Source organism: Schistocerca serialis, chromosome 2 (assembly GCF_023864345.2).
Source record: "Schistocerca serialis cubense isolate TAMUIC-IGC-003099 chromosome 2, iqSchSeri2.2, whole genome shotgun sequence".
NCBI lineage: Eukaryota > Metazoa > Arthropoda > Insecta > Orthoptera > Acrididae > Schistocerca > Schistocerca serialis.
Genome location: NC_064639.1, coordinates 726199062 through 726219590, shown reverse-complemented (window position 1 = coordinate 726219590; position 20529 = coordinate 726199062). Strand labels below are relative to the sequence as shown.

Here is a 20529-nt window from a genome sequence, read left to right as displayed (position 1 = left end):
GCTGCTATTTGTTATTTGTGTGTCTGTATGCTGTATCATATAGAGGGCAGTAAAGGCTTCTTTGACATATAAAGTTTCTGAATTAACTAGTCTGTTAATCTCATTCCATGGCTTCAATCATTGACCTGCTACATGCTGGTATGTGGGCCACTGGAAACCATGTGCTGTCATTAAAAATTAGATTATGCCTTTAACAGTTTTTCGAACATTCAGTGCTGAATACTCAGTAAAATGAGGTGTTCATTTGCCTTTCACGAAGTATATTAATATAAAAAGTGAAAGGTGGCTCAGTTAACAGAACTTTATCCTACAAAATATACAAAGTAAGTGTGTAATGGTTCAGAATGAACCAATAAATGATCACGATCAGTTCCCTGGTAAAGTACCGGTATTTTGAAAATTCGCAATTTTCATTGAGATCGATTGAAATCGCGCAGTCCTTGCAGCAGAATTACGCAAGCGGCCAACCTTGGCAAGAATCTTAAATGTAGCGAAACTGGTTGGGAACTTTGTGACCCACATAGTACACTTTCTTGTCTGTATTGGGAACTGGTGTGTGTAGTGTATTTCGCATGCTTGTTTTCCGGTAGAAGATGTTCGCGGTAACGCGCCAAGAGGTGTGAAATCTACAGACTTTATCAACATAACGTCCGGCGCACCACACACATACGAAATGACACGTCTTAAACACATCATGTAAGTTTAAGTTGTAAGTAGAAACAAATTTTCGTAACGCTCAGGCTATCAGCTCTCTAAGCAGCAGGTAGTTTGGGCATGAGTAGTACGAAATTAAGTAAATGTAGCGTATTGATTTTAATATTGAAACGTACAGAATTAAATAGTCATTATCAGGAAGATTTTGGTTGCGAACTTGTGTCATGTACTCAAATAAATACCGGTAATCAAAAATTCGTCTGACGACATGACAGCGCGTTTAAAATTTGGCGGCTAAAGACCTGGGATACTTAAATCAATGTTAGCTTAAATACTAATATCTTTATACTTTCGGTGTGGCGCTTGCAATGTTTCTGTATAAATGATTTTGAAAAGGAGTCGAAAGCAGTGAGCTGTCCGAGTCAGTGCTACCTTACTGCATTGACAGTGTATCCCAGTTCGGTAATTGCCGTGACCACAGTGATAACACATGTTATTAGCATTAGATTATTAGTTTACCAAATAACGTATTTATTAATATAATAATAAATGTTGCAGGAGAACTTATGCAAGAGTAAGTGAAACCAGCCTTTCATCTTTTTCGCGTTGCTGCTTTTTGGCTCTTACAACACATAAGAAGGTAAGCGCTTAACAATTCTTAACAATACTAGTACAGAATCTTCTTGTAATATGATCTGTATTCGTTTTTCGTCGTGTTTTCTATGCAGTTGGCATTGCCATTGAAATTTTTGTATTTACTGGTTTGACGCCCTTCTTCTCCACGCCAATCTACCTGCATGCTTATTCATCTCTGAATATGATGTAATAGAAAATACGCAATTTTCTGTCATTAGAGACGCAAAATTACATAAGCGTACGGTACTATAAAACCTATTACAAAGTTATTACAGATTACAAAGGGGTGGCAATGATGAATGAATGTGCAAATCAAAAAAGAAGACGTTACCCATGCGGAAAAATCATTAGATCTTAAACAGGTACAAAGATATTAGCTAAAAGTATTAATAAAATTCGAAAATAGGCAATTATCTGTTAGCACCTCAGTGGCGTATAATTTTAATGAATGCTTTTGCAAAATAGCAAATGATCTTATCCAAAATAAGTTTCAAAATCTTAATATGCACTGCATTGAAAACTACGAAACGTCTAGAGGGTGTACATTTCTCAAACAGGAACGAGCTTGTTAAAGAAACGCTCATGTGATTTTGATGTTACAGACAGTATTAGAAATCAGACAGGACATTATATTGTAGCACGTCTGAAGCATATTATCAATTACTCCGATCTCACAAGTAACTTTCCAAATCATCTATAGGTTGTGACGCTTAACACACACACCTCCCCCGCCTCCCCATCTGTCTCTTTTACTAAAAGGGAGCCACAGGCAATATTAACAATTATGGGTCTGGCGCACAGCTTAGTGGTTACTCAACTCAAAGATCTTTCTGAAGCTCCTACCAGTATTATAGTTTATAAACAGAAGCTCACTGCTGTCAGAAACATCAGCATGACTTAGGCAAGCTAGATCTACAACCACAGCAATCTACAAATATGTGCATGCTCTTGTAAAAGCAATAAATGAAAAGGTAATAGTTTTTGGACCTTCCCAAGCGTTTGACATTATAGATCATGCTATTCTACTGAATAAATTGACAATAAGGGGAATTAGAGGTATTCCAAATGAATGGATTAGATCACATCTTACTAACTGGTAACAAAAGTTGGTCTTAAACAACATATAACTACTTGAAACATTTCAAGAACAACAACATACTCCTCAGAAAAAAATATAATCATGAAGGTAAACATCAGGTCCAGTCCTGTTTCTGCTGTTTATAGACAATTTGAGTAACATTGCTTATGCCAAATCAAAAATTTTATTCGCAAGTGACACCAACAGTTTGGTTACAGGATTGGACTGAAAAATCCTTCAGTTGTTAGGAGACACATCATTGTTGAAGCTAACACTGGTTTCAAAATAAATAAAAAAATAAAACTTATAATAATCACTGAAAAATAGTATCATGATCTTTAATATATTCCATCACAAGCAACAAAATGATCACACATTGGAAACAAATAAAAGTTTAAAACTGGTTGATGTGAAATTCCCAGGAATATATCTGCAGGGTGATCTAAAATTGAGCACGCCTATTCAACTTCTTACAGCTAAACTATCATTACTCTGTTACTTTCCATGGATACTGGAAGCAAGTTGTCATAGAGAAACAGTAGTACAGACACATCATGCACGTTTACAGTTGGTAATCACATATAAAATAATGTTTTGGGAAAATACATCCTGTAGTCGAACTGTAATCAAAACCCATAAAAGAATTATTGAAAACATATGCAGCGTCGAGAGACAAGACTCATTCCTCTTCTTTTCCATACTCTTTCCATGTTTCTATATACTATGGCAGGAAAAAAATTCACAATACCAAAAAAAAAAAGAAATTAATGTAGGATAATTAAATTTTGGGAATACACTCATCTAGATAAAATATTTAAGTGACTAACATTGCAAGATCACAGGTTAATGTAAGTGAAAGATAAGCCACTGCTAATGTGAAATGCAGGTACATTAATAACCAGTGTAACTGCCAGAATTTTGAAAGCAAGCCTGCAAATGTGCATGCGTTGTGTTGTACAGGTGCCGGGTGTCAGTTTGTGGGATGGAGCCCCATTCCTGTTGCACTTGATCAATCAGTGCAGGGGCTGTTAATGCTGTTTGTGGGAGACACTGGATTTGTTATTTGATGGTGTCCCATATGTGATCAATTGAAGACAGTTCTTCTGATCAAGCAGGCCAAGGCAATATGTTGACACTCTGCAGAGCATGTTGGGTTACAACAGTGGTATTTGAGTGTTATCCTGTTGGAAAACACTCCCTGGAATGCTGTTCTTGAATGGCACCACAACAGGCTGAATCACCACACTGATGTACAATTTTACACTAAGGGTGTGTGGGATAATGGTGGTGATACGAAATTGCACCCCAAACCATAATTTCAGATGTAGGTTCAGTGGGTTTAGCCATACATTTATCTTGATAAAATATTTAAGTGACTAACATACAGGCCCTTAACAGTCCTCCTAACTAACAGATAGCCATCACTGGCAGTGCGGTAGAACCAACTTGCATCAGAAAACACAACAGACCTCCACCCTGCCCTCCAATGAGCTCTTGCTTGGCACCACTGAAGTCCCAGATGGCGGTGATTTGGAGCCAGTGGAATGCATGCTACAGGGCGTCTGCCTCGGAGCTGTCCTCGAAGTAACGGATTCATAACAGTTCATTGCTCAGTAGTGCCACTGGATCCTATGGAACCCAGTCTTCTTGCAACCATACATTCTAGTAACCACCACTGCCAGGGTACAGTGGCTACATTCCTGCCAAGTCTTTCTGCAATATTGCAAAAGGACTATCCAGATTCCCGTAACCCTATTATTGTCCTTGTTCAAACTCAGTGCAGTACTGATAATGTATCTTTGTCGTATTAAAAGCATTCTTGACTAACATCAATCTTAAAGGTAACTAATGTTCACTGTCTTTACAGCATGTATTTAAAGAAAACCTGATTTGCATCCTCATAGCGGTTCTGCAGTGTATGCGGCTGCAGCGTGATGTTTGAGTAGACATCACCTTTCACATGTAGAAACACACCTATGAACTTTTGAGTATGTCGCACAATTTCTTCTAATTTTGAGATTGTTTTTTTCCTGTCAGTGCATATAAAACAATAGTTTTCACAAGAGAATATTTAGCAACCTCCCATGTATATCAGTAAAATCGTAAAATGAAGAACTGCATAAATTTCACATCTCCCATGTCAGAATGTCAGTCTATCAGAAAAGTGTTCTTCACAATGGAACACAATTGTACAATCACCATCCTGACAACATCAAAGAAAAAAATAAAATCCATTAAAGAAAGAAAGAAAATCCATTAAAAAATGAAATCATTTGAGATGTACTACAGTTTCCATGTTGTTAATGAATTCCTCACCAAATTAAGTGGAGTTTTGTAATGTAAAATTACCAGATATATTGTAGCAATCATGTATGATGAACTGTATTAATTATATGTATAATAAATTGCATTAACATAGGTCATTTATATTTATGGTGGAACATGTCTACAGCAATCACTGGTGGTAAACCATATTAATAATGACACTTCCTGGCAGATTAAAACTGTGTACCAGACTGAGACTCAAACTCAGGCCCTTTGCCTTTAAGGGGCAAGTACTTTACTAACTGAATTCGTGAAGCACAACTCGCAACCCATCCTTGCAGCTAAGGCCCCTGGTTCGTATCTTAGTCTGTCACACAGTTTTAATTTGTCAGGAAGCTTCATATCAATGGACACTCCACTGTAGGGTGAAAATCTCATTCTGTAGTGATTTTTCTGTATATGTGAAATGTTTATTCCCCTGTATTTTTTTATTGATTTATCCTATTTCTGTACAAGCTGTCACAGGACCAAAGCAAAATAAATAACTACTGCAATCTACTTCCATTAGAACTTACTTGCTGTATTCTCTTTATTCTTGCCTAGGTCTAACCCCTCCTCCTCTTTCAAAGTTAACCTTAGCTGTTTCCAATCTGACATACAGTGAGATTGTAGCTTACACAGCCAAATAGCTAAGTTCAGTACTCAGTATTGCAAAAACAAGCATCAAAGAACCCTCTGTATTCCAAAGCATACAAAATGCCAACATCAAATACAACAAATACCATCAACAGAAAAACCAAAGCTTACATGAAGAAATAACCTTTAAAATCACATGATGATTTTTACCATTAGCGATCATAACAAAACTTTAAAAATGCAGTAAATGCATAATCAAAAAATGCAATAAAGTTACACCCTCTGATGTAAAGTACAAGATAAACATTTTTATAGGAATGTACCTACTGTAAAAGCACAAAGCAATTTCTTAAAAACAAACAGAGAAAAATGAATATCAGAAACAGCCTTTCTACATTTCCAAAAATATCAGTTAAATATAAAGACATTAACCCTTTACAAAGGGACATTATGCACTCTCTCATCATACTCAAAAGCTTGACCAACCTAGTGGTTGACATTATCAGGGTAAATTCTTAACAGCAATGTACAAAATTGTAATGTCTTTTTATTACTTTTGTAAATGACTGTTAAGAATTTTAGACATCAAAAAAATTTCTCCTTTTCAGACGCATTTTTCTTTGAATGACCTGCCTGTATTTTATACCCACTCAACTTTGACCATCAACAGTTAATTTACTGACCAAATAGCAAAACTCGTGTACTACTTTTAGTGTCTCCTTTCCTAATCTAACTTCCTCAGCATCATCTGATTTAATTTGACTATATTCAGCTTTCTTGATGTTCATCTTACAATCGCCTTTGGAGATAATGTTCATGCAATTTAACTGCTTGTCCAGTTATTTGCTGTCTCTGACAAAAGTACAATGTTATTGGCAAAACTAAACATTTTTTATTTCCTCTACCTGTACTTGAATTTGTTTACAAATTTTGCCTTGATTTCCTTTATACCTTTCTTGCTGTGCTGATTGAATAAGATTTGGAATAGGCTACAACCCTTTCTCGGTCGCTTCGTCCTCAACTCTTATAACATGTACATGTACATTTATAATCAAGTAAGCCTACATCACATTATCACATTCCTTTCTAGTTTCTCATCACTTACTTTATTTTAGTAAACACACACACACACACACACACACACACACACACACACACACACAGAGGGAGAGCGAGATAGAGAGAGAGAGAGAGAGAGAGAGAGAGAGAGAGAGAGAGAGAGAGAGACCTCCTTTTTTCTAAATCAATACTGGTGTTTGTTTAGTAACATTTTTTTAAGACTGTAATGTGTTTATACAAAAATTTCTCTAGTATTTTTTACACAATTGAGACAATTGATATGTGCCTGTAGTTGACTGGTATATCTCTTATCAGTCATTTTATAAACTGGATGTGTAACTGTTGTTTTAAGTTGTTCCAGAAAATGTTATCCTGTTTTAAGTTGTTCCACAAAAATGTTATTCTCAGGAATTGTAGTTGCAAGGTAGAGTATGGGCATTCTAATTTCATGGCTTACATACTTTAGAGTGCAATTGCTGAAACCATAATAGTCATTTGTTCTGTCTTTACTCAGCTTATTTATAGGTTTCATAATGTATTAATATATAAAGCTGACTTGTTGCCATCTCCAGGTGGTCCTGATAATTGTTTTGTCTTCACTGGACACTGTCTTATATAACCCCACCCTCATGATTTCAAACTCAGGTCCACAATATCCATTGGAGGCTCCACTGGCAAGGTGGAGGGGAAAGTGTGCTGCCAAGACATGAGTTGTGGCCTTCAGTTTATGTGACACTATTGTGGGGCTTAGGATGCCACTGTCACAGAGGAAGCATGTCTACGTAGTGTGATCAAAGCTCTCCAGTTGGTATGACATGAGCGGACCTTCCCAGGCATTGTCATTGTACTTTGAGAATGCTGGAGGCTAGGTCCAAAGCCTTACATAGCTGCAAAATGCTGTCTTTCTTTACTAGCTCATCATGTAGCCAGATCTTGACAGAGTCTTTCAGAACACAATTTTGGAATGTGTTGGCCTGCTTGCAACTTGTTGTAAGTCCATTGGAGATGCAGTGCTCTGCCTCAGCTGACTTAGTATACCATTCATTGAATAGCAGAATTGTTGAGTTGTCAGCAGACACATGCAAAAGAGAAAGAATACTTGATAGCCTTTGGAATCAATCAGCTAGTGTACACACATGTCTGGACCCCTACAAAGTGCTGGTAGTGCCGGCTAGACAGACAGCAGTTCGGCAAGTGGACTGGATGGGCTGGGGGATGTGTTGGGTGGAGTGGCTAGAGGTGAAGCTTGAGGCAGGAAGAGGGGTTTGAGGTGGATAGCTAGAGACTTGGAGGGAGGCAGCCAGCTTGCTGGCTAGAAATGTAAGGGGGAGGGGAGGTGACAGATGTATGAGCTAGGCATGTGATGCACAGGTGCTGGAGCTGGTGGGGAGTGGTGGACACTGAAAGTGGTGTGAAGATGTGAATTGGGAGGGGGTGACAGTACAGAGTAAGTGGAAACCATTGGGTGGTGGGTGTGGTGTCAGTGAGTTAACAGAGACAGAGGCCAGAGAGGTTATAGGAGTGAAGGACGTGTTGCAAGGATATCTCCAATTTGCATAGTTCAGAAAAGCAAGTGGTGGAGGGAAGGATTCAGATGGCCCAGGTTGTGAAGCAGCCATTAAAATTGAGTATGTTGTGCTCAGCTGCATGTTGGTGTGCCACTAAATGGGTAACTTTGTTGTTAGACACAGTCTGGTGGTAGTCATTCTTTCGGGTGGACAGCTGGTGATTGCAGCAGAATTGCTATATGACATAGCTGCTTTTACAGCTGGCCCTGCCTCTGATGGGGTAGGATGATCCTGTGACCAAATTGGAGTATGAAGTGCTGGGTGCAGAGAGGGGGGGGGGGGGGGAATAGGGCACAACTTGCAGCTGAGAACAACATGCAAGATTTCCATGGCTGCTTGACTAGCTGGGCCATCTGGATCCATCCCTCCACCACCTGCTTTTCTGAACTACACAGATGGGAGTAAACCGTGCAGCACATTCTTTGCTCCCATGATTCTCCTGGCGTCAGTGTTGCCATACCCTCCACTCAACAGTTTCCCCCTCCTCTGTCCTATTACCCCTCCCAGTTCACATGTCCACATCACATTCATTGTGTGACACTCATCACTGACTCTGGCACCAATGCATCACAAGCCTAGCCTATACAGCAGCCACCCCTCCCTACTGCATTCATAACCAGCAAACTAGCTGTTTGTCTCTGAGCCACTAGTTACCCATCTCAACCCCCTCTTTCTGCTTTCAGCTCCCTCCCTCTCTTGGTCCGTCTGTAGGTTCGTCATCGGTCCATCGTCCTGATGTACATACAACCCCATCTGATGAGGCTGCAATCAGCCACTTCATGAAAATGCATCCATGTAAGCTGCAACCTGTCTGGGTACAAACATACACAGACTGGTAGCAGCTGACATGGTGCATTTTCATGAAGTGACTGATTGCGGCCTCATCAGATGGGGCTGTACGTACATCAGTAAGATGTATGACTGAAGCATTGGCATTTAGAGCACCACATTACACATAGGAAGCATGGCTTTATGTCACAGAAGTAAACAAAGACGTTGACCTTCTCTGCAAGCGAAGCTCCCTTCAAATTGAAGATGAATACTTCAATGTCAGCTTTGTTGTCTGGTGGGCCTCAAAGTACATGACATACCAAATATATCTCTTGCTTCTAGATACACAACTTAATAGAACCAATAGCACATTTAATTAGAAGTTAATTTGCCAGGGGACTTTTCTTGATCTTTCAAAATCACAGAGATATGGGCATTGTATAAAAAGGGGGCAAATACTGACAAAGAACTACAGAGCAATTTCGTTGACTTCAACACTTAGCAAGTTACTCAAAAGAGGAATTCTATACCAAATGGAATCTTCGTTTTGTAAATTCAACCTACTAAACTACTCACAGCACAAATTCCAAAATAGGAGATCCACTATGACAGTCTACATCCATATCTAAATGATTACTCTGTAGTTCACTATTAAGTGCCTCACACAGGGTTCACTGAACCACCATCAAGCTATTTCTGTAACATTCCACTCTTGAACAGCTCATGGGAAAAACAAACACTTAAATCTTTCTGTGTGAGCTCTGGTTTCTCTTATTTTATTATGATGATTATTTCTCCCTAAGGATGTGGGCACTGTATCCTCTGCCAGTATGGGAAAAATTACTTAGGTCAGGCTATCTGGACAATAAAGGAAAGATGCACACAGCATGAATGTCAGACAGATGGGGAACAATTACCTAAATATAATAGGAAAGCTCTGGTAGAATGCAAATTTAAGAGCATAGGAGACCATTTCCTGAACAGCATAATCTAAATTTAGTCATCAAGAAGCTGTCATACCAGTGCTGACTGGAAACCCAATGTTGTGATTGTAGTTCAGCAGGTGGAGTGGGTGGAATAGGGTTCATGTCAGGTGAGGTGTGGAGGAGGGGAGAAAGAGTGAGGGGGGGGGGGGGAGGAGTAGACTGAGACAAAGAGCTTATTGGCAGGCAGTGCCTCACATTGCCTCAGTGTTGACCTCCAGTAGATGTGTAAGTAAATTTCACGATTGGGGGAGATAGGCCCTCTGTTCTTGTGATTCCTGCAACATCATCTTCTTGGACCTTGAATCTCCACACCTGACCAGAGAAACAGCATCCTCCTTCAGCATCTATTGGGGACAGGAATGTCTTTTGTGATCCTTCTCCCCACAAATCTAAAGACAAGTGACTGAAGGAGACATAGGCTGTGGGTCCAAGCACTGCCTGCTTCTCTTCTGTTCCTATGCCCACAGCAGATAAGCCATCACGAGAGTTCTGACTGTCTAAAGTAGTGAAAGAGAAGAAGAAGAAATACTAAGAGAAGTTGATTCTGGTTACCCCAGAGGTGCCAGATCCTTCCATACCGTCAGACTGATGTTGATGTGGATGTTGTTCCACCAGACAGTGATCCTTTTGGCCTCTTCATGCCTAACCAGGACACCCTTAATGTGATGATTCAGTGCACCTGCTATGGATATTACAGCCACCTGCAGGGTGAGGAGTCAGCCCCTTTCTCACTTTTAGTCAGATTTTAAGTTTTTAAGCCTTTTTGTGTTTTCATGAAGAAAATAGGATTACTTTTATTTCCAAGTTTTCTACATCCATGTTCACTCACTTACTTTTTGGAATACTCCAGTGATGAAAGTGAGGGGCTTCTGAAATTTGAGATAGATTTTACCTTTTCAGTAATTGCAATATTTTGTTTATATTTTGCGCAACTGTTATTATTGTCAAACAACAATGAAAACTCCAGGATGGATAATAGGTAAATAAAGGAAAGACAACCAATCACCTACAGATGACTGATCTGTGGTGTGTAGAAATATGCAACAGGAAACAGTACTTATATTAGCTTTTTAGCTCTTGCTCTTTCTCTAGTAGAAGTACACACACTCATACATACAACCACAAAGAGACATTTTTGCTGTAGCCACAAGTGTGTGTGTTTGGGTGTCTGTGGGGTTGGGTGACTATATACTCCTACCCTGAAAGCTAGTATAAACACAGTTTATCATTGCATGATTCTATGTGCTACACATCCAGATCATGCACAAACTTTATGGTATTTGGTATACGTGCCAACAATAGGGATGTTAAGTACCAAAGATAGTTCCACCACCAACTGATCTGGGCAATAAAATTTCCAATTACTCTGTGTGTATGTCAGCTATGGTGAGTGGTTGCCTTTCCTTTATTTTATGTGTCATTAGTGTCAAATATTCCTCTATTACAGCTGCTTCTGTTTTTGTTCCAGAATCTAATTTTGCTGTTGTAACAACACTGCTGCTGTGATACTCTGTTCAGTTATGAAAATAAACTTTTTGCGATGAAAGTACTAATTCCGTAGGACTGGCTTGAAAAAATAGTTTGAGAAGTAAAGTTTCTTCTTGGGTGAAAGAGGGGGAATGGGGTGTTGGTGAAGGTGAACTATTTTGTAGTGTGTGTTCTTGTTCTGTTACTTTTGAGACCAAAGGTTTTCAGGCAGTTTTTAACAACTCACTTTCAACAAAATGTAAGTGTAACTTTGAAATTAAATGTGGACCATATCAGTTATGTTTAGAATACTCATATCATCCTCAAACTTTTTGGTAGTTGGTATATGCACCAACAATAGGGATGTTATGCACCAAGGATAGTTCCACCACCACTGAATTGATTTGCACAATGAAATCAGTGATTTCCAATTACTCTGTGTGTTTGTCAAATGATATCTGAAATATTTTCAAGATTATGTTCCCTGATAGTGTTCCTGAATATTTTTGACTTTTGTCTAAGAAAATGAGATACATGATACCTGATACACTTGAACCATATTTCCTGGAACATATGTTACAAGAGCTTGTTCATCATATGACACTTTCAGTTTAATTGAAACTATCAATGTTAAATATGAAAAAATGAATTACAAACAACCATTATATTTTAACCAGAGAGGGTATTGCATCACAATGTGTCACCTAATAACTTTCTTTATCAGTAAAGCAGATGGTGAAACATTACATCATAAATTATGTGAAGCTCTTTCTGAAGCCAACTTGTCCCTAAATAAAAGCCTTATTCTGGGATCAGACACATGTAATGTCAGTAAAAAGAGTGTTTAGGATTTTAGATAGTGATGTCCAAGAGACCGAAAGCAGAGAGCTTCTAAGCATTGGAACTTGCAACATCCGTACAGTGCAAAATACCTTTGTAAAGGCTCTAGAGTGTTCACATGAAGACGCATCCAAATTTTTGATCAGTATTTACTATTATTTTGGTGATTGGCCTGTCCATTGGGAAGAAATTCAAGGAATTCAGTCTAACATTCCACATCACTGGTTTTTGAGGCATACAACCACAAGGTGGGTTACTTGAGGACCTTCAGCTGACAGGATTTTGCAACAACAGGATAATATTTTATATTACTTTCTTAAGCATTTCAAGTTCTGTTCAAAAAATTCTGGAAATTTTTCCATAAAATTTTTCTACACTTTACCTTTCACTTATTGTGCATGGCATCATTCAAAATATTCTCCTGTGCAATTGATACACTGCTCCCAATGCTGTTACCACTTCTGGAAGCAGTCTTGATATGCCTCTTGCTGGATTGTATGAAGCACCATCTACAAATTTTCTTTTATCTCATCTATCATTGTGAATCTTCATCCTTCCACCTCAACATCATAACCATAGACCCACATCTCATCACCAGTGATGATTTTCTCATGAAATATCTCATGTTCCTAACATGAGAGTTGTCGGTAGATGTCAAAGGGAGTTCTGAACGAGGGTCATCTTTAACTTCTGTCTGGCCATTTTTAAATCATGTGAACCATTTGTAACATTGAGTACCACTTAAGCACTCATCACCATAGGCTTCCTGAATCATTTGGTGTGTCTCTGTAATAGTGTTCTTGAGTTTCATGAAAAATTTAATGCAGACTAGTTGCTCCTGTAACTCGGCCATCACAAAATTTGCAAATAGTATGACACAATGTTCCACTCAAGAAAGTGCTGAACAATAACTAGCAGACAGTGAAACTTCCACTAGTTACACACAAGTATGTGCAGGGATGCCAACCGCATTTCACTCAAACACACCATTGGTGCGAAATTATGATTGTTTCAGAATTTTCTGTTTAGTCCAAAACCAGCAATGCTATTTTGAATGCTTGAGGAAAACCTTCAATGAAAGCAGAACTTCATTTCATGGTTTCCTCTACAGAACTATTTAGTCAGTTCACATAATGTTTTTAAAGCCAAAAACCTTTGATTCACAAATTTCTTACAGGTTCATGTTTTGAAGGATTGTGCTTTGAGAAAAACTGAGAAAATTTCTGAAATTCTTCACAATGAACTCTTTCATTGAATAATCTGCTCCCTCTTGAAAGGCTAGTTGTTAGTGGGCAAAAAATCAAAGAGCTGAGAAAACTGGAAGAACATGACAAATTTTGGTGTCTAAAGATTACCCAAAAACATCACATCACATCTTGCAGACGTTCCATGGAAATGTGTACATAGCAGATTTCCATTTCATTAGGAGAGGACCAGGCAGCAATGAGTGAAAGATTTCTAAACAGTATTTTGATTGTTTAGTATGCTTTGTGCCCATTGACACTCAGGTCAACAGGTATGGACAGCAAGCACATCAAAATTGTAAGGTTTATAAGAAAGAATGAGAAAGGAAAAAAAACTTGAATTATAAGAAAGGCAAAAAGAACAGCAGAACCAAAGGCATCTTGAAGAGGAAATTAAAAAGATTAATAAGATGAAAAAATCAATTGACTATGAGACAGCTGCTCTGAAAGAAGAGAAAAAAGAACACAAACTATCTAAGAAGGCAAGAAGAGCTTCTCTCTGAAGCTTCAGCTAAACTGAAGAAAATACTCAAAAATGATTTAAAAGCAGCAAAACTGGCTCAGGACGTGCTTGAGGGCCCACAAATCATGGAAGTAGACAAGAGGATAGAAAGGGAGAGGGAAACCATTCAGAAAAATCATGAGAAAAGAAAGTCTACTATGATTATTTTATTTTTTGCTAAGATTACTGAAAACCAGGAAGGCAACAATATTTTGTTGAAATTTTTCCAGTATTGAAGTGATGTGATGTAGATTTTGTTTGTAATTACAATTACCAATGTCAAATTACCTATACTGAATTACCAAGGTACCTGTATATATTAATAAGTTTGTATGAGGGAAAAAATGATCAAACACCTTCCAGGATGATAGAAAAGAAATTTATTAAGATCTTAACCAAAATGTTTTATCAGGGATTATCAAAAATGAAAAAATTTGCTTGTGCCATATCTGTTTATTGAAATAATTTGTCATCTTTTAATCAGCTTTTTTAAAATCTTCTATCACCTTTTTGAAATGTTTTGTCACCTTTCTTATCTTTTTCAAGTGCCACCATGGTTCCTCATCCTGCATCTACCAGAACTATGACAACTCATTTCCCCTTGTTCTGCAGTCTGTTTTGCTCTTCAAGAAACACATTTCACTCATGACCTTTCTCCAGCTCATCAAGATTAATGTGCATTCTGTCAGAACTCTACTAGCTGTGAGAGAACATATTCAGGGGCCTGTACAGTGGTTTGCGTAGATGTCATTAGTGAGCGGGTCTCCCTCCATACCACTTTCAAAGCAACAGCAGTGTATGTGTGAATGACACCAATGATCACCTTTTGTAACACTTATTCACCTCCAGGCAGGGAACTTGGCTATTTTGTGGAGACTGCCTAAATCCAACAACAGTTCCCCCTTGCCCCCCCACCCTTTTTCCTCCTACTTGGAAATTTAAATGCACACCACATCTCTGTGGGAAAGTACCACACAGTTTGGTAGAGGCCTTTTGACTGATCATCTTCTTTCTGATATTGATCTGTCTTCGCAATGATGATACTCCTGCACATTTAATGCCACCCATGGCACCTTTTCAGCTATCGACCTTACAATCTGTTCCACCAATCTCATGGTTTTGCTACAATGGTTGCTACATGATAATCCTTGTGACAGTGACCACCTTCCAGTGATCATGTCACTTCCTAGTCACCACCCAACAGATCAGTAACCATCTGGGACTCTTCAAAGAGCTACTCTGCCATCACCTTCATCCCCTCTCTGTCAGACTGCATCAATGAGTTTGTGGAAGATTTCTCCGATGGTGATCACCCATCCCACTGCAACTGCTATCTCCCTTTCTACAGGCTCCCCCAACCATGGACCAGAGTTGTGGTAGATCAAAGAAATTGCAACAGCTATTCACCATCACTGAAAGACCTTGCAGTGTCTCAAACCACATTATTCATAGATTACCCATGTTGCTATTAAGCAGATCCGTGTAAAAACTCACTATCTAAAGGCAGTAATAAGGAATGCTGGGAGCATTGTGTCTCTTGGGAATAAATGATTTTTCATCCCAGGTGTGGGACAAGCTACATAGCCTAATGGGCTGCCAGATCAGCAACTGTCCTAGATCTCCTCCTATATGACAGTATTTCTACCAATGTGTGTTTCTTACTATACACCCTGAATCATGTAATGAACCTTTCACAAACTGTGAACATTCAGGCTCTTGAATCATTGCACAATACAGCCCAAGCCTCATTTGATCCATAAACATATTATTCAACAACTGACTTTAGAGTCCGTCTACAGGCGGCTCTTCTATGATATTTGGCTGCTGTTTCCATTCGCAGTGGTGAGAGAGTATCATTGTCCCAATTCTTAAACAAAGGAAAAAGCCAACATCTATCAACAGCTACAAACCCATTAGCCTCACCAAAGTGCAGTGCAAACTGCTTGAAATGGTAGTAGCCTGATGATTATGCAGGATTTTCAAATCTCGGGACCTTTTGTAACACTATCAGCATGATTTCTGGGGGAGACAATCCATAACCAGCCATCTGATTAGGTTTGGAACAGCAATCCAGCCAACTTTTTCTAAATGCTGACACTTCATTGCAGTCTTTTTTCACCTACACAAGACATGTGACACTACTCAGCAGCACCATAGTTTCCTTAACCTCCGTGACTAGGACTTTTGAGGCTCCCCACCAATTTTTATTCGTCAGTTTTTAACACACCAGTAGTTTTGGATTAGAGCTGGTACCTACATTGCTCACTTCCATGGGAGTAACAGAAGGGACTCCTACAAGAATCTGTACTGAGTGTTACACTCTTCTTCATCACCATCAGTGGCTGGTGCCCTCTGTCAAGCCTATGGTCACCACCACATTATATGTCAATGACCTTTGCATTTGGTATAACCCCAATCTGTAGCCTTGGCTGAATGTCACATGCACAGTCCTGATTTTTGGCACTTCTTTGGCAAATAGCTGACATAGCTACATGATGTTCATCAACTAAAGCTTAACAGCATGCAAAAACTTAATACTCTCCTTTCCTTACTCGCAACTCTTGCGGTGCAGATTGTGCTACTGTACTTCATATTTAATGGGCCATGGACTATGGTTTCCAGGTTTGTGACTCAGTGGCTCCTTCACCTTCAAAAGTAATTGGACCCAGCCCATCACCATTGAGTAAGACTGGCCAATGACGCCTTCCGGACTAGGTCTATACTTGGTCTCTTTGTTGAAGCAGGGGTTTTATCTCTCTAGTTGTCATGTTATCAACTCTTGCTTACTTATGGATTCACCATCCAACAATTTCCTAATCATCCAACACATCAAATAGATTTTGCATACGAGGGACAGCAACCCCCTTAACATGTCCACAGGTGAGATTACCAGTTGTACGGCACCTCAAGGCTCTCCGCCAGGCCTCTGACCAATCTCCTTATACTGCAAATAGTTTATCACCCCTATGATCTTTCAGCATCTGTTCCTCTGAGTTGGTCAGTAGAATCTGGGTGCTACTGTCATACGCTGATGGCTCCAAAACCATGGATAGGACGAGATACGCTTTTACATCTCCCACTTGTCTGGAACGTGTTTGTGGGAACGCATACTGTTTGTTGGGTCGGCTACTGTGAGAGCCAAGAAGGAGGAGAGTTGTCGTGGCTGGTGGCAAGAATCCAAAATGATCTGCACGTATCACATTCAGATTAATAGGGCTCCTTATTTCTAACAAGGAAAGAAACATAACTTAACTTGCTTCCTGTGCCTCCTATATGCAATTACTTTGACACTCTTTCCACTCGCAGGATGCAAGTTAAGTTTCATCTTCCTATTACTCAATACTGATGCTATCAAACTCAGCAACCATACTGGGCTGACCAGCAATGGGTGGCTGGTTAAGTCAGAGTTGACAGGGGGCGCTGAACTCTGTTTTCCTAGAGGTGTGCTGCTGCCCATTCTTTCCATTGGCGTATGGACTAGCATCATATTGATGTCATTTCGTGGTGCTGTGCTGGTCGGTGTGCCATCGATGCTTCAGGACTGCACACTATTTTACAGCGGTTCTGATAGCTATTGATAGTGCCCTGTGTTTTATTAAACTGACCTCTCTCAATGAGGACTCTCTAAGTTATTGAAGATATTGCTCTTGGCACCTTGTGATATCTGCTACTCATTAGCTTATCTCTGACCTGTAATTCTACCTCCTCAGTTATCTTACTTTGGGTGTGTCAGGTCGTGTGGGTATTCAAGAGATAAACCAGGGTGTATACGCCCCGAGACAACTGGGAAATTCAAGGATGACGGGGAATTACTTTGTCTGGGAGAAAACTGTGTAAAACATGGGAATTTTTCAGAATTCCGGCAATTCTCATTGTTTCAGTTTTCAGTTAAATTTTTGTAGTTTTGACTGGTAAGAACTGTCACACTGCCAAAGAATTTTACGATATCCTGCTACTGCAAAATAATACTGCAACAGTAAACCATAAAGGAGAGAAAAAAAAATAAAACTTAAGTTGCAAAAGACGTGTGCCATTTACAACAACAACAAAACACAGTGTACACACCAGCGTCTGCCAGCAGCAAAATGTCTTAAAAGCTTTAGGACGAAGACTATGCAATACTTCACATCAACAAACTGCTTCCGGTGAGGGTGGTATCACAATTGAGTCTTGTATGAGCAGTACCTTCTCCCACCTCTGGCTACTTGAAGTGTGGCTGTTATCTGTATCAGCAGTAGCAACATGCAGCCAGATGCTACCCGGAAAAATTAGGTTCGTTCGAGTAAAGCTATCACAGTCAAGTGCAACTGTTTTCAAATTGCCTCTGCTGCACATGCCCAGCTTTGCCATAGTTTCGACTGCCAGAACCCTGTGGGTTTGCTTGAAAGCATTTTTCGCATGTTTCGTTGTCTGACCACGTGTAGCGCTAGTTAATATCTCTACACTCTTCGTTTTGTGCAAATGTTTCTGGTTTAAATAATAGCACAGTGCACTGAGTACTTTTTTTTTCATGCTTTCCACTATCCGTTTCGAGAATATTTACGTAGGTGTTTTGTGTGCTGTTTCTATGTGTGTTGTGCCTCTCTTCCACTGTATTGTGTCGTCTTTTTGTAGTTAAGGTGCCTTATGTACCTACTACATTCCGCAGAAAAACATATGCATAGTGTGAAATTTCGCAGACGGAGCTATGGTTTGCGTGCGTCTTATTTTCTGCATAATGGAGAAAACCACAAAAAGATGGCTACAGTACAAGACAGGCAGCGCGACATACAAATACTAATGTAAATATCTGATCATGACAATAAGAAATTTTCGAAATGCGTCGCGCAAAGCATCAAATAATACGTAAGCGGTGCAAGTCTCATAACCGTTTTTAAAGGATGAATGAATGACAGTTGCCTTCAAGAAATATCGACTATGATGAATGAAATTGAGTCAAACATTTCTGCTTCCCACTTGTGGTCGCACAAAATGTTAACTGAAGGCATTCGCAATTATTCCTGCCACCACTTTCCACATCAATACCCTGTCTTCTACGTATTTTGATTATATTCATATGATAAAAAAATTTGATGAGTTTGTCTTAGATTTTGGTAACAAAAATTTTGTTGCAGACTGACAATACATTGCAGATAATTAGTACCAATATTAATAAACAACAAGGTTGTAAATGTTCAAACATTAGAAATGCCGGAAATAATCTAATTAGAAGAAAAAATATTGTTGGTTTAATTGGTAGGGAGTTGCCACAGTGTGTCCACGGGTCAACAATCTGGGATGCAGCTGAATTTCACTAACATACGTGTAAAAGCGTAACATGTTTATTTATACTTATGCCAACTCCTCTCTAAAGTTAGCCAACTTAATGTGCCCTTGCCACTTGTAGCAAAGAGTGGAGCAGGTGACCCACAATTATCGGCAATTGTTCCTTGTATGGAAGACAAAAATTCATTCATTTTGAAGGTGACGTTAAAGGACAATGAGATCCTTTTACTTCTGATACACTAGGCTGTATATTTGCAACACATTTCTACAGAAAAAAACCCTTAAAGGAACGAAATTACACTAGTATGTACTACGTTTTCCCAAGTTTGATATATACAGTTCCTTTAAAAAAGGCTAGCAGGAATCTAGAACCAGTGTTGCCAACTCTAAAAAACCCGAGTCGCTAGATTCAATATCAAAAGTCGCTAAAACTGATTTTACTAGGGGTGTACTGACAATAAGCCAGTGGGGGAAGGGGGGAGGTAATAAAATATTAATAAAAATTGTCTCATACGTAATTGCTATATTGTCTTAATTAAATGACGCATGGCTTGCAACAACGTACATATAAAATACGCTAATGTTTAATTAAACATGTTATCATAATTGACATAACACATTAATTGTTGTTTCAATCACAGTAGTGAAATACACTAGAAATATACGACTATATTTGTAACAAAAGAAAGCAGGAACTCAAATTAGGTAACAAAATATATACATATCGGTATGTGAGCTATTCATCGTCGTCACCCAGAAGATCGAATAACTCTTCTGTTTCATGCTCTGACAGAACTGTAATTGATGTAGAGGGTTGAACGTCGCTCAAAAGATGATGTTGCAGTTAGACTGGTTTTGTCGCAAAAAAGTAACTTTTGTTCTTTCCAATACGCTCCAATACGTCTGACAGTATGTCAAAAGATGCACAATCTTTATTTTGTTTCTTCAGCTGGTCTCTCAATATGATCAAAGCATTAATTGTCTTTAACGATAATGTGTTACGTTGTTTAGTTTTTATAATGTTCATAGAACTGAATATTCTTTCCACATCTGCATTTGAATGCGGTAGGCATAGAACAGTCATTGCTAGCTGTGAAATCAAAGAAAAAGGATACTCCCCTGCGGCACTTTTATACTGCAAAACCTCACTCCAAAATCGAACAGTGTTAGTAGTGTTATTCCACCTAATGAAGTTGATATTATGCCATTTTTGCAGCATACCGTCTATGAAATCGCCACTAAAACCCAATTCTTTGGCTACATCCGCTACAGCATTATTTTTATTCACTTTTAGTGTTTCTTCAACATTCAGCATTGACATTTTTTTTCAGGATCGTAACGTTACTTGGCAGTCTCTGTTGAATTTCTTTTATGTGTTTCAGACTAAACTGAATGCATCTTTTCTTCAAATAAACTTTATTTTCTTCAGACAAACTTGACTCAGACAATTTCTGTTCAAACATAAAGCCAAGGTTCGAGTTTGCGTACATACATTCGCTTGGAACTGGTGTTGTCAACAAATCAACAGTTGGAAAAACTATGTTTTGTCCGACTGACT

General features: G+C 38.9%; 2 protein-coding genes across 6 annotated transcripts in view; both read left to right on the top strand.

Moving 5' to 3' along the window:
• The first annotated feature begins 528 nt into the window (after positions 1-528).
• LOC126457928 (esterase FE4-like) overlaps positions 529-20529 on the top strand; it is a 133054-nt gene continuing 113053 nt past the window's right edge. For 2 of the 5 annotated variants that reach the window (XM_050094633.1, XM_050094634.1), the window contains exons 1-2: positions 531-696; positions 1213-1294. In XM_050094633.1, the coding sequence (XP_049950590.1) occupies positions 674-696; positions 1213-1294 (105 nt within the window). In that variant the 5' untranslated portion in view covers positions 531-673. Of the gene's footprint in view, positions 697-1212; positions 1295-20529 lie in introns of all 5 variants that reach the window. The other 3 variants (XM_050094637.1, XM_050094625.1, XR_007585557.1) reach the window with 2 other exon arrangements.
• LOC126457930 (juvenile hormone esterase-like) overlaps positions 1103-20529 on the top strand; it is a 561537-nt gene continuing 542110 nt past the window's right edge. The window contains exon 1 of the mRNA XM_050094640.1: positions 1103-1116. The gene's annotated coding sequence lies outside the window, so the exon portion shown is untranslated. The remainder of the gene's footprint in view (positions 1117-20529) is intronic.